The sequence below is a fragment of the Corylus avellana genome, chromosome 8 (genome assembly GCF_965113065.1).
Source record: "Corylus avellana chromosome 8, dhCorAvel1.hap1.2, whole genome shotgun sequence".
NCBI classification, from domain to species: domain Eukaryota; kingdom Viridiplantae; phylum Streptophyta; class Magnoliopsida; order Fagales; family Betulaceae; genus Corylus; species Corylus avellana.
In genome coordinates, this window is record NC_142497.1 from 20647012 (window position 1) to 20673147 (window position 26136).

General features: G+C 33.0%; 4 protein-coding genes and 1 long non-coding RNA gene across 8 annotated transcripts; 4 read left to right on the top strand and 1 right to left on the bottom strand.

Moving 5' to 3' along the window:
- The first annotated feature begins 701 nt into the window (after nt 1-701).
- Nucleotides 702-2309, top strand: LOC132163507 (tropinone reductase homolog At5g06060-like). The gene is made up of 5 exons (XM_059573817.2): nt 702-854; nt 1017-1224; nt 1443-1659; nt 1768-1874; nt 2086-2309. Exons 1-5 carry the CDS (start codon nt 751-753, stop codon nt 2260-2262), a joined length of 813 nt encoding a protein of 270 aa, XP_059429800.2. The 5' UTR covers nt 702-750; the 3' UTR covers nt 2263-2309.
- A 5428-nt stretch (nt 2310-7737) lies between these two features.
- On the bottom strand, nt 7738-8601 carry LOC132164654 (uncharacterized). The gene is made up of 2 exons (XR_009438400.1): nt 8132-8601; nt 7738-7906 (listed from the first exon to the last, which is right to left on the bottom strand). It is a non-coding gene; the product is annotated as an uncharacterized LOC132164654 (long non-coding RNA).
- Nucleotides 8602-8975: 374 nt separating this feature from the next.
- On the top strand, nt 8976-11010 carry LOC132163508 (tropinone reductase homolog At5g06060-like). Its single transcript, XM_088518894.1, is given in 6 exon segments — nt 8976-9064; nt 9198-9267; nt 9270-9407; nt 9976-10192; nt 10308-10418; nt 10832-11010. Coding segments are annotated over 6 exon segments (804 nt in total).
- Nucleotides 11011-18849: 7839 nt separating this feature from the next.
- Nucleotides 18850-20795, top strand: LOC132163409 (tropinone reductase homolog At5g06060-like). Of its 4 annotated transcripts, none has more exons than XM_088518886.1 (6): nt 18850-18931; nt 19009-19111; nt 19344-19551; nt 19732-19773; nt 19862-19948; nt 20416-20795. In XM_088518886.1, the coding sequence occupies exons 1-6, from the start codon at nt 18871-18873 to the stop codon at nt 20602-20604; spliced, it is 690 nt and encodes a 229-aa protein (XP_088375012.1). In that variant the 5' UTR covers nt 18850-18870; the 3' UTR covers nt 20605-20795. The 4 variants fall into 4 exon arrangements, with proteins under 4 accessions (XP_088375012.1, XP_088375011.1, XP_088375009.1 ...); XM_088518883.1 differs by adding an exon at nt 20059-20186 and having other exon boundaries at nt 18851-18931; nt 19732-19948; XM_088518884.1 differs by adding an exon at nt 20059-20165 and having other exon boundaries at nt 18856-18931; nt 19732-19948.
- Nucleotides 20796-23796: 3001 nt separating this feature from the next.
- LOC132163410 (tropinone reductase homolog At5g06060-like) lies at nt 23797-25392 on the top strand. The gene is made up of 5 exons (XM_059573690.2): nt 23797-23885; nt 24159-24366; nt 24536-24752; nt 24847-24953; nt 25204-25392. Exons 1-5 carry the CDS (start codon nt 23797-23799, stop codon nt 25390-25392), a joined length of 810 nt encoding a protein of 269 aa, XP_059429673.1.
- The last annotated feature ends 744 nt before the right edge of the window (nt 25393-26136 follow it).

Below are 26136 nucleotides of genomic sequence, written 5' to 3' on the forward strand. Positions count from 1 at the left end.
AAATGGTAGGTTTGGGTTTCACTTCAAAGGCTTCATGGCTAAGTGTGAGGGCTATGAGATGGCTTAAGGTTTTCTGTTTAGTGCTGATTTAGAAGGCTATTAGTTCGTTGAGTAAGAGATTAAAACTCTTTTTAAAACGATTTAAAAAGTCGGGGTATTACATTATTAGACCGATGGATTTGTCAGAGGAAATTTCCGTCCTTCCAATTAAAGGTATTTCTTAACCGACATAACAGTTCAACAAATGGGGCCAGCTACCCAGTCGTTCTTCGGTCGTTTTTCTAGCGAATTTTCTTTGAAGAGGGATCATATGTCAACAAAGGAAAGAACCAACAACCCGACTTCTAAAGTTTACCGTGACACGTGATAAAAAAAACTGGCAGAAGTAATTGTAGTCTCCACCGTCTTTTGAAAATTTTCCTTGCTCTTTAGAAAAGTAACTTTCACTACAACTGTTGAGGAAAGAAAATGACAAAAATGAAAATCCCTAGAATTATTCTTTTGACAAAGACAGAGACAAAGTATATCTACTATATCTACTTAGTGGATTTCCGAGGATGGCAGTGGGGACTCTCAGTACGATGTGTATATCCACAGCTTATTGGAGGATCGATTGCTCATCATAAATTAATTCGGGCACTATAAATATCTCCACCCAGCTGGTATCATCATATCACAGCTCTTGTTAAAGTTCTTAAAAATTGAGTGATAGTTAGTAGCATTGGTGGTGGTCATTGTATTTGTAGTGATATGGCTCATCAGGCAGATAATGGTGGCCATGTCAAAGATGGCAGATGCAGATGGTCTCTTGAGGGAACTACAGCTCTTGTTACTGGTGGAACCAAAGGAATTGGGTGAGTGAGATGATGTGATATGGGTGTATCACACGACTTCACTGTTGTAAATTTTATTGTTCATCATAGTTTCCTGTTTATTAGCAAACTCTCTTGCTTTATTATGTGTGATAGAAAGTTCTCCTAAGTTTTGTTATTCTCTATATATGCGTTTGTGACTAGGTATGCTATTGTGGAGGAATTGGCAGGGCTTGGGGCGACCGTGCACACGTGTTCTCGAAATGATGCTGATGTTAATAAGTGCGTGCGTGAGTGGGAGGCGAAGGGCTTCCGAGTCACTGGTTCAGTTTGTGACCTTTCTTCTCGTGCTCAAAGAGAGAAGCTTATGAACACAGTTTCTCATCAATTTAATGGCAAACTGAATATCCTTGTAAGTCTTTGGTGGTCTCCTTTACTCATAAAGAAAATATTGTTGTGCTTCTATTAATTTGAATGATAATCAAATTTAAGACATTTGTTTTGTTACTATGTTAAATATATCATTAGTTATTTTTAAAATTTAAATTGATAAAAAAAAAAAGCTGAATTAGTTATTTCTAACAATTACTTAACTTTTGTGGGATGGGTCTGTCCTATTGACTGGTTTAGATAAATAATGTGGGAACCAACGTTCTTAAACCAGCACTGGAGGTGACATCTCAAGATTTCTCATTTCTCATGACTACCAACTTTGAATCTGCTTACCACCTAAGCCAACTTGCGCAACCTCTTCTAAAAGGATCGGGAGGAGGAAGTATTGTTTTTATTTCTTCCCTTGCTGCATTGTTGTCATTAGGTGGTGCATCCGTTTATGGAGCAGCTAAAGGTAATATATATATATATATATATATATAAATTATGCAATTTTATTTTCATAATTTATAGGTTACAGATTGTAAATTTTATGTGCGAATTGTTTGTTTTATATATGTAGGAGCAATAAACCAACTTTCTAGAAGTTTGGCATGCGAATGGGCACGTGACAATATCAGGACCAACTGCGTTGCACCTGGGGCAACAAGAACTCCTTTAATGGAGAAGGTAGATAGATTTGTTTAGTTCATTAGAATATTAATTAAATAATCAAATTTATCATTTTCTATAAGTTTAAGTTTTAGGAATAAGTAGTGATTTAAGACATATAGTATCAAAGCGGAAGGTTTCTAAATTAAACTTATCTTTATCAATTCATTTCTAATCATTTCAATTAAATATTCAACATATTGAGTCTTCCTTCTAATTACTATTACAGGCAATCAAATCCGAAACCTTGGAACTTTCAAATTCACGTACTCCTCTCGGACGACCTGGGGAGCCAGAAGAGATATCATCCTTGGTGGCGTATCTCTGCCTACCTGCAGCCTCTTACATATCTGGACAGATAATCTATGTTGATGGAGGGATGTCTGCATATGGAATGGATCCCTAGAATAATCACAGATAGTCAGATATCATAAAACCAAGCTTCTAAATAAATTTCCGAACTCCAAATGTTGTTCCTTCTATGTCGGGTTTTTTTTTTTTTTTTAAATGTTTGTTTTAAGACTTAATGGATGTATCGATGGATATCTCATAATAGTAAGCTTCAGCAGAGCTTGTCTCTGATTTTATCTGACTTCTAAATTGTTATTCCACCTATATGATTGGTTATAGGGCTGCTGGTATTCTTCATTGGTGCTTGAATATATATTTATGCAGCTGACAGACTCCTATTTATCATATTCTTGGTCACACCCGAGCTGTCTTCTGTGCATTTAAAAGAAAAAACAAATCCAAACAAACAATTTCAGCCAATCCAAAACAATTATTCTGAACAAAATTCTCAAGCTAAGAACTCAATCCAATCATAAAGAAAATCAATCAAGTAGAAAAGAATCAAGATTTAATTGGAGTGAAAAATTTCGAGACACCTTTGAAAAAATCCACTATAATAAAATGAGAAATGTTATGTGCTCTCCCGATGTTCTCATTCGATTCTCGTAATCTTAGGTAGACATTATTTTTTAAAAAATCAAAATGAAAAATATAAGGACCACTTTTTTTTTAGAAAATAATTTATAGCTACAACCAAAAAAAACTACTCTCCACATGTTTTGTGGGGCATTATCCCAATTATCTTGGTTTTTTTAAGCCGTGCAATAATAACGCTCTCGGAAAACCGCCAAGCTAAGTGCGCAAATTTGAATATTGAGAGTGGGTACGGAACTGAAAAGTTTTAACGAATAAAAATAAAAATATATTAAGATCGGAGGAAAAAAGTTTGAAAGAGAAATATATTAAGATGAAAATTAAATGGAACCTATTGTTATTTTAAATTCAAAAAATCATCTAGGTTTGAATTAGTACTAAGTTTCGCAATAATTTATCTTTCGATGTACATATTAAAAAATCAAGTCAAAAACTTATTTTCAATTTTGTTGTAAAGCTTAATTTTTACAATATTCATAGCTAAAAATCCCCTTGATGCAGTTGTAGTAGAAATGGGAACAAATACAACAACTCAAAAAGCAATTTGGTTGACAATTAATCTTCGAGTACTTACCATGCAATTAACCATGAAAACAATAGAAAATTGGGCCACAAAAATTGGGATATTCAAGGTCAGTGATGATGCACCACTATATTAGAGAAATGATACAGCCCCAAATTGAGGACAACTCTTTTTTTTAAAAAAAATTTAATTAAAAAGAAATTAAAATTAAAAAAGTTTATGAAGCAATAACTTTTATTTTGGTCTTTTTTTATTTGGTATTTTTTAAAAATAAAAATAAAAATTGTACTTTTATTCATTATAATGATCAATTTCTCATATGAGATGAATGACTGAGATTTATAAATTTATAAATCTTAAATTTAAAGAAAATTTTGGGGCATCTCAATCTACCCTGAGAACCCTATATCAATCCTCCAAGGCTTCTCTAAATGTCTTCTTCATGTGCCTCGCATTGTGCAATGCAAGGCCACACCTTATTTTTCAGATTGGCGCACAATCTTGTTGAAAATTGAAATCCTCAAACAGCAAGCCACGAATATGGAGGAAAATATTTCAGCAATTTCCACGACTCACAATGTTTTTCTTTTTTGGGGTTGCCATAAAGTCCCGTAAATTTTCACTGCATCTCCCTCCTGTCATTGTACTGATTGCATTAATTCCAAGAGAATAATTTTGAATTCCCACTTCATTGTCACCCCTCCACAATAAAGCAAAACCTGCACTCCTAACAATTGGGTTCACTACAAGCCTTTATGGCTTTATAGGTGGTGACCTTTCTCTGAAGAAAAATATGGGGTGGTAGGTAGAAAAAAGAACTTTAAATTTGAAGTCAGCTCGACCACGGATGAGGAGTGCCATGAAAAAATAAAGATGGCGTGGAGTCATCTTGTCCATAAGGGGCTAAACAAATTGGGACATACGAAGAAATTCTTAAGGCGAAAACAAAATATTTGGCAAAAATTCAGATGAATGAGGTGGCCGTGGCTGCTAAGTCCAAAAAAAGGAAATCATTCATTGAAAAGCCTATGCCTGATTTTTTTTCTTTTATATTACGTCAATTATTTTTTATTACTATTTGAATTTAATAAAAATAAAAATAAAAACTCACTATAAAATAAATTTTTTTCAATTTTTCATGCAAAAAAATCAAAACTAGTTTTTTAAATTTTTTGCTGACATAAGTTTTTTGATGTGTCAGGTGGTCTAACACGTCAGAAAATCCTCATGACGGGGCATTTTTTTATGTATTTTGGGCGTTAAAATTATGGGTGTCAGAAACAAAAAATTTCTGACGTGTTAGATTTAACACGTCAGAATTTTTTGACCTGTCAGATGTAACATGTCAAAATTTTCTGACGTGTCAAAATTGGCGCGTCAAAAAAATTTTTTGACGTGTCAGAAAAATTTTCTGACGTGTCAAAATTGACAAGTCAGTAATTTAAAAATTATTAAAAAATAATAATTTTTCTTTTTTAAAATTTTTTCTGGATTTTTTTTTCAATTAAAAAATTTATTAATTTAAATTATTTTTCAATTAAAATAATATATATATTTTATAATTCTGGAATACAACCGTACGTTTCTCCCCAATGCCAGCTCTGAGTTCTCTCCTTGATCTCTTCTTTCCTCTATTTTCAAAAACTCAAATCCAAAAAATCTTCAAAAAATCATAAACCCAAATCAAAAAATAAACCTTATGCTTCTTCGATCTTCTTCTCTTCAAATTAAAAATCAAAAATCAAAAATCTCTCAAATTAAATCAAAATAAACCAAATCAGAGCTTTTTCAAATCAAAAATCTCTCTTCTTCGATCTTCTTCTTTTTTTTTCTTTTTTTTTTTATATTCTTCTTATGCTTCTTTTCTTCGATCTTCTCTTCTCCTTTTGTTTTTCTTCTTCTTGATCTGCTTTTCTTCTAGCTCTGCTGTCATGCAGAGAGATTGAGAGAGAAGAGGGAGATTCTAAGAGATTGAGAGAGATGAGTGAGCTTTTGCTGCATGCGTGCAGAGAGAAGAAGGAGATTGAGAGAGGGAAAGAAGATTTGGAATTAAATAAGAAAAGTAGATTTGGGGAAAGAATAAATAATAAAAGAGGGAAAGAAGAGGGAAAATTAAAGTTGAATGCCCCGCTATTTTTTTTCTGACGTGCAGAAATATATAATATATATTTATATTATATATATAATATAAATAAACCTAATATAAAATAAATAAAAAATACTAACGTGCAAGTTTTAATTTAGCACGTCAGAAATTTCTAACGTGCTAAATTAGCACGTCAGAAATTTCTAACATGCTAAATTAGCACGTTATATATATATATATATATATATATATATATATATATATATATATATATGTGGTCCATTTCTGACGTGCTAAAACGAGCATGTCAGTATTTTTTTTTTTTTTTATATCAGGTATATATATATATATATATTTTTTTAAAAAAAAAATTAAATTAATTTAAATTTCCTGACGTGTAAAATATTGACACGTCAGGATTTCCTGATGTGTTGAATGTAACACGTCAATAAATATTGACATGTCATCTTCAACACGTCAAAAAAAAAAATTGTTGACGTGCCATTTTGGCACGTCAATAATTACTGACGTGGCAAAATTTGGTTACTGTTTGCCACGTCAGTAGTCATCCTGTTTTTTGTAGTGACTTGTATCAATTTTATACCATATCAATCACTCTCTCTTTTCACTACCTTTTAGTAAAGGCATTTCAACAAATTTTCAAGAATGATGAAAGCCTTCCGCGGTTGTTAAGAGCACTTTCATCAATGATAATCATTTAGCTACTAATTTTTTATTGCAATCTCTAACATAAACATTTATTCAGTTCTTTACTTTCTTTAAATATTATATTATTATCCTTTACTTTGAGGTAAAGAGAGAAACTGAGTGAGAGAAATGAGAAAAAAAAACAAAAAAAAGTTTACAAGATGAGTTCACAACAAATTTTAGCAAAATTTTTATTTTTTAAATATATGCTAGAAAAGAAAAATATCTTATAATGACTATTTAATTATAAAGAGTCAATTAAAACATCAATAATGACTATTCTATCTTGACGCGATTATGGTAGTACCAACTCGCAAAGGACTGTTCAAGAACGACCTAGATTGCGAAAATCACAAGCACACCTTCAAGACTAACTAAATTATAGCTTAACTATCCGCCCCACCAAGTCATTGATGAGAGTCAAGGAGGATAATATAAATAAGCATGAAAATTCTAATTTTCGAGAGTCAAACACATGCCCTTTGCATTATTACCTTTGGTGGTAATAAGTTTAATACTTAAAACTGATTGATAGAGATTGAGACTAGATATCAGTGCACCAGCAGCCACACGCTCCACCTTTGTTATTAGGCTTTGGGGTCCCTCACGTGTTTAATCTTAAGACAAATTCATTAAATGGTCAAAATAGTAGCGTTGACTAATTACCAATTAGAATAATACATTACTAAAACTGCATTAATTAATTCCTGAGAGCGACAATTCAAAACTAAAAAATACCTCATAAATAAATGCTCGTTGTTTATAGCCTTCTTTCTCTAGATCAGTTTGAGATAAAATAAAAGTAAACAAACAAACAAAGAGTAAAGAAAAAACAATAGAGAAGAGAATTAGAAGAAATAGAGATGACAAAAAAGAAGAGAAAGAACAAAATAGAGATAAAAGGGGGTTTGAGACAGTAACAAGAGCATTGATAGATGCCCAGGCCAGAACTCGAGCATGGCAAATTTGGTGAAAGGTCTAATTCTTGATATACGTGGTTTGGGAACATAATGGACCACGTAGTATTAACTATATTATGCGCATGCATCAACGTAATAAAAGCATGGATTAGGCACAGCTCACCCAGACCAATATATATATATTGGTCTCTTTATTAAATGTTAACATATATGTTGTCATACTAGTGCTTCTTTGCCTAATTTTCTAATGTTTCTAGATTTGTAGATTGAGATTCAAGTAAAGCCAATGGAAAGAACACAATTCTATAATTTGTTTTCTTTCATGCTTAGAAACTAGAATAATTTTAAAACAAAAAGAAAAAACAATAATTTGAAAATTATCTTATAATACAAAGAATTAAAAAAAAAAAAAATATCCATAAAAAAAGAAACTCGCAAGGCTGCAACTCTGCAACTTTCAGTAATTAATTGTATTTAAGACTTTGGTACCGTATCGGTCTTTGTCTATTAAAAAAAACTAAAAAAAAATTAAAAAGAAAGTAAAATGGGACGCAACATTGAAAGAGAAGTTCATATATATATATATATATATATATATATGAATTGAATAAGGAAAAGGGCTACAGGAGAAGATTTTTCACATTCGATCTTGATCCAAAAGGAAAAGAGAATTGGTGATCCTAAAAACGAAAATGGGGTGGCTCCCAACAACAGACTCAAAACAAATTAAATCAGTGCAGAAATAATTACAAATGTTAGGAAATGGGTCAAACAAGTGACACGATCCTCTCAATGGGCCGCACAAAGCGGTTACAGAAGCAAAAGGAGCATAGATTAAGGCGAACCTATCTGAGCCCCCTCCTGGAACCTGCAAATGAAGCCGAAGATGCACTGTCAAAGTCTGAATCAGGGACTGTAAAAAAGAGAGGTACCAACACAAATTCGGTTACAAAAATCTCCACACCTGGATCTAACCAATATAGCACAAGGAGACAATAACCCAAAACAAAAACAACAGAAATATAAATGACAACAGAAATACAAATGAAATAAACAGAACACAACAAAACAACTAGCAAAAAGAAGCAGCAACCGGGGCATGGAAGATGGAGCTCACTGGACGGAATGATGTGAGGAGGACGGTGACAAGGAGCAGGGATGATGGCGAGCACAGTGGATGGGCGCTGGGCGGAAGAAGCTAGCTGAATAGGGTAGATCTAATTTTTAAAAAACTAGATCTAAAAACACCAACAGCTCCGAGAAGAGGACGAGCAGCGCAGCAGTGAGCATGGAGGACGGTGATGGAGCGACGGATGCTGAGCAAAGGGAATGGAGATGGCTAGAGCTTCTGGTCTGGTCGGGAAGAACTAAAAAAAGGGCAAAAAACTTGATAGAAAACAAATTAAGGAAGTAGAGAAGAAAGAGGGGAGGAGGAGACGAAAAAGATCCATTCCTCCTCCCTAAGAAACCCTCACAAGAAAGTGGAAAATTCCCACAGAGGAAGTGGAAAACCCTCACAAAGGAGGTGAAAAAAAAAGTTTTCTAGAGAGAAGGTAGAGTCAACCCTCGGCTGTTGTTGTAGGGAGATGTTCAAAGTCAACCGCCCTATCTACTCTATTAATGTAATTGTAACCTACGATTTTTTTTTTTAATATTTTAAACCATTTTTTAATTTTTTTTTTTTAATCAATATTTTAAACCATTTGAGTTTGAGAGGTTTGAGATGTAATAGCCATATCTATAATTTTTTTTTTTTTTTTTAATTTTCTAAAAAAAAAAAAAAAAAACTTTCGTAGGGGGTGCATGTCCCCGGCAAATTATATAACTACTATAAATATCTCCACCGAGCTACTATCATCATATAACCTTTTCAAAAATCTAAGAAAAAAAATCAGTGATAGTTAGTAGCATTCGTGGTGATCATTGTAACGATCGATATGGCTCAGCCAGATAATCGTGGCAAAGATGGCAGATGGTCTCTTGAGGGAACCACAGCTCTTGTTACCGGTGGAACCAAAGGAATCGGGTTCGTTTCTCTCTGCATGCTCTCTCTTTTCCTAGCTTTTATTTTCAGCTTGACAAAAAGAAATTTGCTGTTTTTATGGGTTCGGCTTCACTAGTTTTGAGACAAACGGAGGGGTGTTTGTGTATATATATAGGCATGCTATTGTGGAGGAATTGGGAGGATTTGGGGCAACAGTCCACGCATGCTCTCGCAATCAAGGTGATGAATATATAAGTGCTTGCTTGAATAGGAGGCAAAGGGCTTCCGAATCATTGGTTCAGTCTGTGACCTTGTGTCTCGTCCCCAACGAGAGGAACTTATGAACACTGTTTCTCGTCAATTTTATGGCAAGCTCAATATCCTTGTAAGTCCTTGGTTTTCTGTAGTATTCATTAAGAAAAAAGTCATGCTATACCTAGGAGTTCTATCTTTTTTTCATCCCCAAATATAATGTGTCTTTTAAAATTATTACCATTGAATTTAATAGTCTAATAGTAATTTTAAAAGTTACATCACATAGAACCAATAGTACCAAAACTACTGAAAAATAAAATAAAAAAATTCAAAAAATATTTTACTCCAAAAGAAATGAAGCATTAATTAGTCATACTTTGATTTCTATTCATTTCCTTAATTTATAACTTTCAAATTACAGGAATAACTTAGTGAGGATATTCACAATAACCTTTAAAAAAAATGCCTTATATATATATATATATACCAAAAATTTGTTTTTGTTTGGAATTGCAAAATATATAAACCGTCTTTTAGGATATTGACTAAAAATTAGCTCATGCATGTATTGCACCTACTATCATTATGATTATTGTTTATAATAATGCATATTCACTAAAAATATAACCAATAAGAGTGGTTTTAATAGAGCCAAGCGTACATATATTTAAAAAGAATTGACCAATGACTGGTTTTAGATAAATAATGTGGGGACCTACCTTGCTAAACCAACCATAAAGGTGACGGCTCAAGATTTTGCATTCATCATGGCTACCAACGTTGAATCCACTTACCACCTGAGCCAACTTGCTTATCCTCTTCTTAAAGAATCAGGAAGAGGAAGTATTTTTCTCCTTTCTTCCATTAGTGGAATGTTGGGAATAGGTGGCGCATCCATTTATGGCACAAGTAAAGGTACGTAATATATTTATATTTATTCAATTTTATTTTCAAAATTAACAGGTCATGGATATTGTAAGAATTTACATTGGCCTGAATAATTGAATTGCATGTTTATACATATATGCAGGGGCAGTAAACCAACTTACTAGATGCTTGGCATGTGAGTGGGCACGAGATAATATCAGGACCAATTGCATTGCACCTGGAGTGATAAAAACTCCTTTAGCGGAGGATGTAAGTGCATTAATTTGTCTTAATTGTTGACATGATCATCATATTAAATATGTTTGCCCCATTTCTTTATTTTTTGCACTCTATTTTTCAATTTGGATTTGTTGTTGGAAAAATCATACCCTTTTTTAATTCGGTTTTTTGAATATCCCTTGTAACATTTTCCCTATTTGTTTAGGGAGAGGGAAAAAAAAAATTCAGCATGCAAAAAATATTTGCTTAGAGCAAAGGTGATTTAGAAAACAACATGGTCAAAAAAAATAGATTTAATTGAATGGTCTTAAATTTTTTTTTTTTTTTTTAATTTTTTTTTATTATTATTATGGTACATATATGGTCGGCGGACGTAGTGTTTTTTGTTTTGGTTGTGTTTGTGTAATACTTGTGCTTACTTCCTATTACTATTAATTTTATAGTTAGTCAAAAGCAAAGCCATGGAAACTATAAATTTGCGAACACCTATTGGACGACCTGGGGAGTCGGAAGAGATATCATCTTTGGTAGCATATCTCTGCCTACCTGCGGCTTCTTACATTACTGGACAAATAATCTATGTTGATGGAGGAATGACTGTGTATGGATTCAATCCCGACCCCTAGAACAATGACGGATGATCAGATCATACGATAAAGTTTTTTTTATTTAAAAAAAAACCTTCATGGATGTATTGATATCTCATAATAATAGGCTTCAGCAGAGCCTTGTCTGATTTTATTTGACTTGGACAATATTGTTGTTCCACCGATATGAGTGATTCTAGGGTTGCTCTAACATTGTTGTTCATTCAGTGCATACCATAAAAAATATTTGTACTTTGGTGCTTGAAGATATATTTATGCCGACAGGCTGAAATAAATTTGTTTCCTCCTATTTATCATATTCTTGGTCACATGCACCCCAGCTGTCTTCTGTGCATTTTTTTTTTAAAAAAAAAAAATCCAAACAAATTAACAATTTCAACCATTCCTAAAAAATTATTTCTGAACAAAATTCGCAAGCTAATTAATAATAACACAGTCCAATCGATTTATTTGACATATACGCTAACAATATAACGGACATATATAACATAATCATTCACAATGCCGGAAGAAATTCGATGCCAAGCTGAGCCACAAAAATATTAGGGAAAATCCGAAAGTCTCCATCGACCACATGTTTCATGGGGGCATTATCCATTTATGTTATGAAACTTGTGGATATATAATGAATTATATTTATTATTTTATGAAACTTGTGGGTCCGTTGATCAGGTTATAAAGAGATGGTTGAGAAAATGATATGTAGCATACCTAAATTTATTAGAATTGCTTCTATGGGGTTGTGGCACAAATCACTACTTTTGTACCCTCCAATGAGAGATTGACATCACAACTTAGTACAAGTTAAGAACAAAAAAAAAAAAAAAAAAACAAACACACCAAATCACAACGGTGAGATTTTTTAAATTTTAGTAGATTTGGATGTGATTTATTATACTTGTTTTCTTTTCTTAAGTTGTACAAAGCTAAAGTGTCAATCTCTTATTGAAGTGCACAAAAAAATGTGTTTGTATCACAATCCCATAGAAGTTATTCTCTAAATTTTACATGGTAATAGTATTGATTAAGTGATTAAATTTACCTATTCTTGTCAGCTTAAGCTTTTTGGATAACTGGTGATTTAACATGGTATCAGAGCCAAAAGTCATGGGATCTAACCTTGACTCCATCAAATCACCCCCTATTTAAATTAAATATTTCATGTGTTGGGGCTCACCTATTAAAAGGAAGTTTGAACCCAGACGTAAGGGGGAGTGTTAAAGTATTGATTAAATGATTAAATTTATCTCTTTCTGTCAACTTAAACTTTTGAGATAACTAATGATTTAACAGGATCTTTGAGTAAAGAACTCTGGCATTAAAAAACTTGTGGACATATAAAGAATTGTATTCATTGTTTTATGGAACTTTGATATTTACTGATTTTAAATATCATAAATTAAGTACAATTAGTGCCCTAAAACTTATTTAACCAAACCCCTACAAGTGAAACATAAAGAGCAAATGAGTTTAGGCCTCTGGAACCCTATATCACACAATTAACAATCCTCCAAGGCTTCTCTAAATGTCTTCTTCATCTGCCTTGCATTGTGCAAGGCCACACTTTATTTTTCAGATTGGTGCACAATCTCGTTGAAATCCTCAAACAGCGAACCACGAATATGGAGAAAATTATTTCAGCAATTCCCCACGAGTCACAATGTTTTTCTTTTTCTGGATTGCCACAATTAAAGTCCCGTAAAATTTCACTGCATCTCCCCTCCTGTCATTGTACTGATTGCATTAATACGCCTAAGAGAATAATTTTAAATTCCCACTTCATTGTCACCCCTCCACAGTAAAGCCAATTGGGTTTTCTACAAGCCTTTATTGGTGGTGACTTTCTCTGAAGAAATATATGGGGTGGTAGGCAGAAAAAGAACTTTAAATTTGAAGTCAGCTGGACCACGGATGAGGAGTGCAGTGAAAAATAAAGATGGCGTGGAGTCATCTTGTCCACATGGGGCTAAACAAATTGGGAGATACGAAGAAATTCTTAAGGCGAAAACAAAATATTTGGCAAAAATTCAGATGAATGAGGGGGCCGTGACTCCTGCTCAAGTCCAAAAAAAAAAAGGAAATCATTCATTGAAGAGGCCATGAGAATAGATCCTCTCCAGCTATAATCGAGGAGAGGGGAGGGTATTCAGTTCATGACTGAAATTTCTTTTCAGAAATTCTAGAACCACTAATGAAACATCTGTCCCACTAATAAAAAATAATAATAAAATAATATTTAAGATAAAAAATAATAATAATAAATCAAACAATAAAAAAAAAGGTGATTGGCCACTCATCTTGGCCATAGGAGGTGGCCGGACCACCCCATGGCCCCGGACCACCCCCAACGGCCAAACAATTTTTTTTTTGTTTTTTTTCTTTCATCGTTTGGCCATTGGGAGTGTTCGGCCAACCCCAAAGGCCAAACAATATATATATATATATATATATATATATATATATATATATATATATATAAGTTTGACTGTTAGGGGTGGTTAGACCACTCCTTAGTTTTTTAAAAATATATTTTAATTTTTAATTATTTTTAAAGTATAAATAATATTTTTTATTATTTATATTAATAAAAAAAATGTCCTATTTATGACTCTAAAATCTCTCTAAAAAGATCATAACCAATTAACCATTAATAGGAGAAAATCTTATTCGAGCCTATGGCCCAGCCTGAATTTTTTTTACTTTTCAAAATGGTCCCACATTATCTAAAAAAGCAAAAATAAAAAACAAAATGGTCCCACACTCTTTTATTGAAATGTTGAAAATTTGACTATTTTAAATGAAAAGAGTGCCTAGAAAAATCAATGCCGCACTATTTGGTCCCACACTCTTTTATTTCTTTTTTTCTTTTTTTTTTTCTTTTTTTTTTTTTTTTTGATATACACTCTTTTATTTCTAATGGCACACTCTATTATTATTATTATTATTATTATTATTTTAACTCACCAATATCTTGTTTTTAGGGTAGCTTAATCGAGTAAAAATCATGTCTCATAAAACATAGGTTATTAATTAATTTGAATTTTCATTTTCACTCTCCTTGTGCAAACATGTAAAAAAAAAAAAAATTAAACATTTTAATTTTTTATATCACATCAATCACTTTTTATTATTATTTAAATAAAAAAAAAAAACTCACTATAAAATAAAACTTTTTCAATTTTTCATGCTAAAAATTTAAAATTTGTACCTATTTTATATCATATCAATCACTTGCCCTTTTCATTACCTTTTAGTAAAGGCATTTCAACAAATTTTCAAAGATGATGAAAGTCCTCATATTCAACGGTTGTTAAGAGCATCTTTAGCAATGATAATTATTTTAGCAACTAATTTTTTACTACAGTCTCTATCAGAAACATCTATTCAACTCTTTATTTTTATTATTTTTTATCCTTACTTTGAGGTAGAGAAGAAAAGAAAGGGAGAGAAATGAAACAAAAAAAAAAAAAAAAAAAAAAAAGTTAACAAGTTGAGTTCACAACAAATTTTAGCAAAATTTTTATTTCGAAATATCTGCTAGAAAAGAAAAATATCTTATAATAACTATTTAATTATAAAGAGTCAGTTAGAGCATCAGTTCTGGCTATTCTACATTAACGTGAAGCATTAACTCGCTAGGGACTGCTCAAGAATGTCACATATTTTAATTAAATAATTTTAAATGTCATCTCAATTTTTTTTTTTTTTTTTTTTGTGACATGTCCACGCAAGGGAAGGGGAAGAGGGGATTCGAACTAGTGACCTCCACTTCATAAGGCATGGTACACAGCCGATTGAGCTACTATTTGGGGACGAGTTACATCATTTTTAAAATAACATAAAAATAACACAAAAAAAATTTATAACATTATTATATATATATATGATTTTTTTCGCAAACATATACGCATTTAGAATTACTATTTAATTAAAATTTAATAATAATAAATCATAGGTTGAATAATACTTTTAAAACTCACATCGTCATTAAAGGTACATAAAAGTGACCTAAGTGGAACTTGAAACTTTAAGGGACAAATATAAAAAAGCCCTCCAAACTACCAGCCATTTTCGATTTAGCACCCTAATGTTCCAAAAGTGATAAAGTAGCCCCCTAAACTACCAAACTATTGCATTTTGGCCACTCCGTTAGTCAAAACCGTCAGTTTGGACGGAAACTGCAAAACGACGTCGTTTGTTACAGGTAAGTTACTACAATGCCCTTTTGGGAAAAATATAAAAAAGCCCCCTAAACTATCAGCCGTTTTCATTTTAGCCCCCTAATATTCAGAAAGTGATAAAGTAGCCCCCAAACTACCAAACAATTGCAATTTGGCCACTCCGTTATTCATTACCGTCAAATATGATGAAAAATTTAAAACTACATCGTTTTGGCAATGGTAAGTTACCAAAATGCCATTTTTGGAAAAAAAATATCATATTAAAACAAGCAAGCAAAACGGCGCCGTTTTGCTTGAAATTAGGGTTTCCTTACACTTACCAAAATGATGCCACTTTGGTAAGTGTTAGGAATTAAAAGAAAAAACCCTAGACCCCACGCAGGTGACCCACGAAAAAACCCCCAACCCCAGTTTATCTCTCTCCCCAAAATCGCCGGCCACCACGTCGTCTATCTCCAACAGCCTGTAAATCTTACCCATAACTCAATCTTTTTATTGTATTTCGTGGTATAGCTGTTGGATCGGTGTTGTTTATCTACGAACGTGATTTTTTTGTGTGATTTCTACAATGGGTAAGAATTTTTCGGTGGCGCTTCGTAGCTAGTGGATGGTGTGGCCGGCGGTGATGGATGGTGGTGGCAGGGGCAGTCGTTTTGAGAGAAAGAGAGAGAGGGGCGTTGCGTTTTTTTCACTTGAGGGAGAAGGTTGCCGGAGATAGAACGATGTGGTGGTCGGCGGTTTGGGGGAGAGAGATAAACTGGGGTTGGGGGTTTTTTCTGCGTGGTGTCTAAGGTTTTTTCTTTTTATTCCTAACACTTATCAAAACGGCGCCGTTTTGGTAAGTGTAAGGAAACCCTAATTTCAAGCAAAACGGCGCCGTTTAGCGTGCTTGTTTTAATATGATTTTTTTTTTCTAAAAGGGCATTTTAGTAACTTACCATTGTCAAAATGACGTAGTTTTGAATTTTCCATCATATTTGACAGTAATAACTAACAGAGTAGTCAAATTGCGACTGTTTGGTAGTTAGGGGGCTACTTTATCACTTTCTAAACATTAGGGGGCTAAAATAAAAACGGCTGGTAGTTTGGGGGGCTTTTTTATATTTTTCTCAAAAGGGCATTGTAGTAACTTACCTGTAACAAACGACGTCGTTTTGCAGTTTCCGTCCAAACTGACGGTTTTGACTAACGGAGTGGCCAAAATGCAATAATTTGGTAGTTTTGGGGGCTACTTTATCACTTTTGGAACATTAGGGGGCTAAATCGAAAACGGCTGGTAGTTTGTGGGGCTTTTTTATATTTTTCTCAAACTTTAATATATAGAGTAATGATACAATGCACGCCTGGCGTGCATCACTAAAAATTTTTTATTATTATTTTATTATTTTAATTTTTTTGAAAAAAAAAAAAAAAAATTTTTTGCCTGGCGTGCATCAACAGATCATTACTCTAATATATATATCACGTTTCTTTTTGCAAATACACACATCATCACCCTCTCATATCACATCAAATATCACACCATCGCCCTCTCATATCACACCTAATATTAACACTTTTGTCTTCTTGCAACGGGACAAAACTAGTTGGGACACTCTTTGACACCATCACGATTCACGTGGGACACTCAATCAGGAGGGAACCTGTATTTGGAGTTTTGGGAGAACAAAATTAAAAAAGTTTAGAAGTAAAATTTTAATTTTAAAAAAATTTTAAGAACTTTTTTTAAAAAAAAATTTTGAGTACTAAATGGCCCTTGGGTGGTTGGGCTCCCAAGGGCGAGGGACCATATAGTTCCGCCCTGACTCGAACTCTTGACTTGCTTCTTTTTTTTTCTTTTTTTCTTTTTAATTTTTTTTTTTTTAAGGAAAAAAAAAAAAGCTCCTTAATGTAATTAATTAACCCAATTTTTCTAGGGACTTTTCTTTTAAGAAAGATCATGTCAAAAAAGGAAAGAAGCGCCATCACATGCAGGGACAGAATTACATAGGAAGGAGTAGGGCTGCTCAACCGTTAACTGATTATGGCAGTTGCAATTAGTGATTTTAGGGGGTAAGGCAAGACGGTTATAGCCACTAACTGCCTTCATATATATATATATATATATATATATATATATAATATTAATTTTTTCATTTGTATTGGATTAATGGATTTGGACTATTTTATGATTATGTATGTGAAATATGTAATGTGGTATGTGATGTTTTGGGCAAAGCTTTATTGAAAAACATTGGCTGGCCCCAAAAACATGTTTTTTTTTTTCATCTTTTTTGGAATATTTTAGCCTCAAACCTTTAAAATAAGCCCAAAAAATAGGTCAATTAAAGGCCCAAAACACTTAAAAAGCCCATATAAAAAAAACGGTTATAAAACCGCCGGTTATTGGATTGAATAACTGCTAACTGCTTAGGCGGTTGCGGTTATTAAAAATCGATAACCGTCGAAGACGGTTGCGGTTGCAGTTATAGCCAATAACCATCAATTATAAACGCTTGAGCACCCCCTTAGAACCGTTTGAGCACCCCTAAGGAGTTTGGGCGGCATATTCTAATTCTAAGGCTCTATTTGCCAATGGCCTAAAAAAATACCTCATATTATTCATCTTAAAATGAATTCCCAACATTTTTACTTTTTACATCACAGCAATAACTTCTTATTAATATTCAAATAAAAAAATCACTAAAAAACAATTTTTTTTTTTTTTTTTTTTTTTCACTTTTTCATACAAAACATTCTTACTTCTTTTTTTTTTCACATTAATTAAATTTGCTACATTTTAAGGCCACTTCATTTTTTAAGTACCATGGCAAACATAGCCCAAGGGTTTTTTTTTCTAAAGGCATATTCTAATTCTAATCCATGTATGATGGAAACTTGTCAATCGTGGTTTCCTCTTGGCATAAGGCTGTATCTAGCTGTGAGTAACTGAGTATCCTTGAAATTAGGGTCTTGTTAGCCTTGAAGTCAATGATCTCTATGAGGCTTGTCTTGTCATGGCCGATTGAAATCAACGTTGAGAGCTTGTTAGCAACATTGGTTTGAGACAATGGTGAAAGCCAGAAAATTGTTGTTATAAGAACCAAATTAAAATATGATACACATAATTTAAAACAGAAATAAAGAGAAACTTATGAAAAGACAACCATTAAAAAAATAAATAAATAAATGAAAAAGGTGTGTAGAAAAGAAACTTAAGCACAATTGAACCCCCCAAAAAAAACAAAAAAAAAAAGCATATAGGGTTCAAAGGTGTGCAAATTATTTTATTATTAACTAGACACGTAGTGATTTGTAAATCCTTAAATAGATTGAAGGGTCAGGATTATAGAAATTTTTGATGGAGAATTTGTTGCCCATTGCTGGGGATCCCGGTACCCGAGAAGCATTTTAAGAAGAGACAAAAACACCTCATGGCAACCAATAGAAATAGCATGGACTGGGGCCACTGCCTGACTTGAGAACATCAAGTCACATACACTACAGTGAGTGTGATTGCTACCCGGACATCGAGCATGGCAAATTTGGTGAAAGGTCTAATTCTTGCTATAGGCTTTTAAAATCTACTTGCATCGTTGGGAAGATAATGGTCCACGTAGTATTAACTATTATTTATTTATTTATTTATTTCAAAAGACTCAAATAAATAATAAAAGCAGGAGATACATATCCAGTTTCTTTTGCGAAACATACACGCATGATCACCCTCTCTGCCTCTCATATCACATCAAATATAGACACTCGTCTTCTTTTTCCAAGTAATTAAACACAATGGACAAAGGTTAGTGATTATATTTTGATGTTTATAAGATAATCTTCTCCCAAACTCTTACAGGTCATTGTAGCAATATGGCTCAGGCAGATTGTCGTGGCAAAGATGGCAGATGGTCTCTTGAGGGAACCACAGCTCTTGTTACTGGTGGATCCAAAGGAATTGGGTTCGATATATCTTTCTCTCTGCTTTCTCTTTTACTAGTTTCTACTTTCAGATTATGGAAGATTTGGTTGAGTACTGAGATCTTGTGATATGGGTGCACCGCACGACTTCACTGTTGTAAATTTGATTGTTCATCATAGTTTCCTGTTTAATTATTAGAAAACTCTTGCTTTATTATGTGTGATAGAAAGTTCTGCTAAGTTTTGTTATTCTCTATATGTGTTTGTGATTAGGTATGCAATTGTGGAGGAATTGGCAGCTCTTGGGGCGACCGTGCACACATGCTCTCGAAATGAAGTTGAGGTTAATAATTGCGTGCGTGACTGGAATACGAAGGGCTTCCGAGTAACTGGTTCGGTCTATGACGTTTCTTCTCGAACCCAAAGAGAGGAGCTTATGAAGACTGTTTCTCATCAATTTAATGGCAAACTGAATATCCTTGTAAGGCTTTAGTGGTCTTCTTTACTTTACTCATTAAGAAAAAAATGTTGTGCTTCTATTAGAATGATAGTTAAATTTAATTATTGAAATTGATAAAAAAAAAAAAAAATGCTGAATTAATTATTTCTAGCAATTACTTAACTTTTGTTGGATTGTTTTGTCCTACCGATTGGTTTTTAGATAAATAATGTGGGAGCCAACATTTCCAAACCAACCCTAGAGGTGACAACTCAAGATTTCTCATTTCTCATTGCTACCAACTTTGAATCTGCTTACCACCTAAGCCAACTTGCACATCCTCTTTTGAAAGGATCGGGAGCAGGATGTATTGTTCTCCTTTCTTCCATCGGTGGATTGTTGGCATTTGGTGGTGCATCCGTTTATGGAGCAACTAAAGGTATTATATATATATATATACTAATTATGCAATTTTATTTTTATAATTTACAGGTTATAGATTGTAAATTTTATGCGTGATTTGCTTGTTTTATATATATATATATCCAGGAGCAATAAACCAACTTACTAGAAGTTTGGCATGTGAATGGGCACGAGATAATATCAGGACCAATTGCGTTGCACCTGGGGTAACAAGAACTCCTTTAATGGAGGAGGTAAATAGATTTGTCTTGTGGGTAATTAAAATATTAATTCAGTTTCTATATGTTCAAGTTTTCGGGACAAGTATGATTTAAAATGGTATCAGAACTAAAAGTCTCTAACCTTATCTCCATCAATTCACCTATGATCATTTCAATTAAATATTCAACATATCGGTTCTCACTTGATTTTGTTTTGGTTGCATTTGTATTTTTTTGTTTTCCTTTTAAATCATTGTGCTTACAATTCCTAATACTATTATAGGCTCTCAAATCCAAAAGCGCGGAATTTTCAAATTCACGGACTCCTCTCGGACGGCCTGCGGAGCCAGAGGAGATATCATCCTTGGTGGCATTTCTCTGTCTACCTGCAGCCTCTTACATAACTGGACAGACAATCTATGCAGATGGAGGGATGTCTGTGTATGGACTTGATCCCCTGAACAATATATGACAGGTGATGAGATATAATAAATAAACCTAAGCTTCTTACTTTGTCCAAGCAGTTCTGAATACATTTCCCAACTCCAAATGTTGTTCCTTCTATGTTGTCTTTCTTTTTCTTTTCTTTTTTTTATGTTTGTTTTAAAACTTCATGGATGTATCGATATCTCATAATAATAGGCTTCAGCCAAGCTTGTCTGATTTTATTTGACTTCGACAGTATTGTTGTTCCACCGATATGAGTGGTTCTAGGGTTGTTCTACAATGTTGTTAATTAATGCAGTGCATACGGTAGAAAATATTTGTACTTTGGTGCTTGAAGATATATTTATGCTGACAGGCTGAAATAAATTCGTTTCCTCCTATTTATCATATTCTTGGTCAGACCCCAGCTATCTTTCTATGCATTTAAAAGAAGAAAAAAAAAAAAAAATCCAAACAAACAATTTCAACCATTCCTAAAAAATTATTCTGAACAAAATTCTCAAGCTAATACATAACACAATCCAGTCATAATTAAAGAAGATCAATCAAGTAGAAAAGAATCAAGATTTATTTGGAGTTGAAAATTTTTTAGACAACTTTGAATAAATCCACTATATATAATAAAATGCGTAACAATATCTTCTGATTCTTCTCAGTTGACATATACGCTAACAATAATGAATACTGTTAGGGACCATCTTTTTATTCTTATTTTATCCTCTTATAGTTGATGTGGCATTTAAAATCACCATTAAATTTTAGATGAATTATACTAAATTTTGATTCAATGGTGATTTTGAAAGTCACATCAGCTTTAGAAAAATAAAAAGATGGTTCATAACATTACTCAAGAATAATGGACATATATAAATAATATAATCATTTACAATGCCGGAAGAAATTCGATGCCAAGCTGAGCCACAAAAATATTAGAGAAAATCCCAAAATCTCCATCGACCACATGTTTTGTGGGGGCATTATCCATTTACGGTTGTGTTATGAAACTTGTGGACATATAAAGAATTATATTTATTGTTTGATGAAACTTTTGGGCATATAAAGAATTATAATATTCATTGTTTTATGAAACTTGTTATACGTAGAAATTTTTAAGGTAAAAACAAAATCTTTGGCAAAAATTCAGATGAATGAGGGACGAGATAATTTAGAAGAATTGAAAAAGGTTCAAGGAGATATTGATATACTGCTGGAGAAAAAAGGTAGGAATCATGTCTCATGAAGTATGTTACTAGTTTGAATCCTTATTTCCCTTCTCGTGGACATATTAAAAAAAAAAAAAAAAAAAAAAAACTCTCAAATATTCTTATTTTTTTATATTACATCAAACATTTTTTATTACTATTCGAGTAAAAAATACAATATAAATAAATAAAACTTTTTCAATTTTTTATGCAAAAAAAAAAATCAAAATTTTTATCTATTTTATATCATGTGAATCACTTGCTCTTTTCACTAGCTTTTAGTAAAGGCATTTCAACAAATATATATTTCACATCAAATATAAACACTCTCGTCTTCTTGCAGCGGGACAAAACTAGTTGGGACACTCTTTTGACACCAGTACGATTCACGTGGGACCCTCAATCAGGAGGGAACCTGTATTTGGAGTTTTGGGAGAACAAAACTAAAAAAGTTCAGAAGTAAAATGTTAATTTTTAAAAAATTTGAATAACTTTTTAAAAATTTTTGGGTACTATATGGGCCCTTTTGGGGGATTGGACTCCCAAGGACCATATAGTTCTGCCCCTGAGTCGAACTCTTGACTTGCCTTTTTTTTTTTTTTACTTTTTTTTTTTTAAAGAAAAAAAAGGCTCGTTGATGTAATTAATTAACCCAATTTTTCTAGGGACTTTTCTTTTAAGAAAGATCATATGTCAAATATGGCGGTTATAACCACTCCACTAACTGCTAATTGTTTTGGTAGACGGTTATTAAAAATCGCTAACAGCTTAGGGCAATTGTGGTTAGCGGATAGGACAAGATGGTTATAACCGCTAACCACCTTCATTTATATATATATATATATATATATATATTAATTTTTTCATTTGTATTTGGATTAATTGATTTGAGCTATGTTATGACTATGTATGTGAAATATATAATGTAGTATGTGATGTTTTGGGTTAAGCCTTATTGAAAAACATTAACTGGCCCAAAAAACATGTTTCTTTTTTTGATATTTTTTGGAACATTTTGGCCTTAAACCCTTAAAATAAGCTAAAAAAAATACGCCAATCAAATAACCGCTGGTTATTGGATTGAATAATCGCTAACCGCTGATTATAAAATAACCACTAACCGCTAATGCATTTGCGGTCATTAAAAATCGATAACTGTCCAATGCGGTTTTGGTTGCGGTTATAGCCAATAACCGTTAGTTATAATTGCTTGAGCACCCCTTATCATCGTTTGAGGACCTCTAGGAAGGAGTTTTGGGGGCATATTCTAATTCTAAGGCTCTGTTTGCCAATGGCACAAAAAAATACCTCATATTATTCATCTCAAAATCAACCCCCATCATTTTTACTTTTTACATCACATTATCACTTTTTATTACTATTCAAATAAAAAAATCACTACAAAACATTTTTTTTTTTTCTTACATCAATTAAATCTACTATAGTTCCAAGACACTTCATTTTTTAAGTCCGATGGCAAACATAGGCCCAAGGGTTTTTTCTAAGGACATATTCTAATTCTAATCCATGTATGATGGAAACTTGTCAACCGTGGTTTCCTCTTGGCATGAGCTGGCTGTATCTAGCTGTGAGTATCCTTGAAATTAGGATCTTGTTGGCCTTGAAGTCAATGATCTCGATCTATGAGGCTTGTCTTATCATGGCCGATTGAAATCAACGTTGACTCGTTGAGAGTTTGTTAGCAACATTGGTTTGAGACAATGGAGAAAGTCAGAAAATTGTTGTTATAAGAACCAAATTAAAATATGATAAACATAATTTAAAACAGAAATAAAGAAAAACTTATGAAAAGAGAACCATTAAAATGAAAAAAAAAAAAAAATGCATATAGGGTTTAATTAAAGAATTTCGTAGGGGGTGCATGGCCCCGCCAAATGAACTAGTATAAATATCACCACCGAGCTACTATCATCATATAACCTTCTCAAAAATATAAGAAAAAAAAATCAGTGATAGTTAATAGCAGCAATATTGGTGGTGGTCATTGTAGCGATATGGCTCAGGCAGATAGTCGTGGCAAAGATGGCAGATGGTCTCTTGAGGGAACCACAGCTCTTGTTACTGGTGGCTCCAAAGGAATTGGGTTCGACCTTTCTCTCTGCTTTCTCTTTTCCTAGCTTCTACTTTCAGATTATGGAAGATTTGGTTGAGTGAGATCATGTGATATGGATGTATCACACGACTTCACTTTTGTTAATTTCATTGTTCATCATAGTTTCATGTTTATTTGCAAACTCTCTTGCTTTATTCTGTATTATAGAAAGTTCTGCTAATTTTTGTTATTCTATATATATATATATATATATATATATATGTGTGTGTGCGCGCGCGCGCGCGTGTGTGTGTTTGTGAATAGGTATGCTATTGTGGAGGAATTGGCAGCTCTTGGAGTGACCGTTCACACATGCTCTCGAAATAAAGCTGATGTTAATAATTGCCTACGTGTGTGGGAGACAAAGGGCTTCCGAGTCACTGGTTCAGTCTGTGACGTTTCTTCTCAAGCTCAAAGAGAGGAGCTTATGAAGACTGTTTCTCATCAATTTAATGGCAAACTCAATATCCTTGTAAGGCTTTGGTGGTCTCTTTTACTTTACTCATTAAGAAAAAAAAAATGTTGATATATTGTTAAATTTAATTATTGAAATTGATAAAAAAAAAAAAATGCTGAATTAATTATTTCTAACAATTACTTAACTTTTGCGGGATTGTTTTGTCCTACCGATTGGTTTTTAGATAAATAATGTGGGAACCAACATTCCCAAACCAACCCTAGAGGTGACAACTCAAGATTTCTCATTTCTCATCGCTACCAACTTTGAATCTGCTTACCACCTGAGCCAACTTGCGCATCCTCTTCTGAAAGGATCGGGAGCAGGAAGTATTGTTCTCCTTTCTTCCATTGGTGGATTGTTGTCATTAGGTGGTTCATCCGTTTATGGAGCAACTAAAGGTATTATATATACTAATTATACAATTTTATTTTTCATAATTTACAGGTTATGGATTGAAATTTTATGTGTGATTTGCTTGTTTTATATATGCAGGAGCAATAAACCAACTTACTAGAAGTTTGGCATGTGAATGGGCACGAGATAATATCAGGACCAATTGCGTTGCACCTGGGGCAACAAGAACTCCTTTAATGGAGGAGGTAAATAGATTTTTCTTGTGGGTAATTAGAATATTAATTCAATTTCTATAAGTTTAAGTTTTTAGGACAAATAATAATTTAAAATGGTATCAAAGGTAAAAGTTTCTAACCTCATCTCCATCAATTCACCTCCAATCATTTCAATTAAATATTCAACATATTGTTTCTCACTTGATTTTGTTTTGGTTGTGTTTGTTTTTTTTGTTTTCCTTTTAAATCATTGTGCTTACAATTCCAATTACTGTTATAGGCTCTCAATTCCAAAAACGCAGAACTTTCAAATTCACGGACCCCTCTCGGACGACCTGCGGAGCCAGAGGAGATATCATCCTTGGTGGCATTTCTCTGTCTACCTGCAGCCTCTTACATAACTGGACAAACAATCTATGCAGATGGAGGGATGTCTGCGTATGGATTTGATCCCCAGAACAATATATGACAGATGATCAAATATAATAAACCTAAACTTCTTACTTTGTCCAAGCTGTTCTTACATTTCCCAAACTCCAAATGTTGTTCCTTCTATGTTGTCTTTCTTTTCTTTTTTATGTTTGTTTTAAAACTTCATGGATGTATCGATATCTCATAATAATAGGCTTCAGCCGAGCTTGTCTGATTTTATTTGACTTCGTCATTGTTGTTCCACTGATATGAGTGGTTCTAGGGTTGTTCTACATTGTTGTTCATTGATCAGTGCATACCGTAGAAACGTTCGTGCTTGAAGATATATTTATGCTGACAGGCTGAAATAAATTTGCTTCCTCCTATTTATCATATTCTTGGTCACACCCCAAATGCCTTCTGTGCATTTAAAAGAAAAAAGAAAAAAAAATTTCCAAACAAACAATTTCAACCATTCCTAAAAAATTATTCTGAACAAAATTCTCAAGCTAATAACACAATCCAATCAATCAAGTAGAAAAGAATCAAGATCAGATTTATTTGGAGTTGAAAAATTTCGAGACAACTTGGAATAAATCCACTATATATAATAAAATACGTAACAATATCTTCTGATTCTTCTCAGTTGACATATACACTAACAATAAAGGACATAATATAATCATTTACAATGCCGTGAGAAATTCGATACCAAGCTGAGCCAATAAAATCGTAGAGAAAATCCCAAAGTCTCCATCGACCACGCACATGTTTGGTGGTGGCATTATCCATTTATGATTGT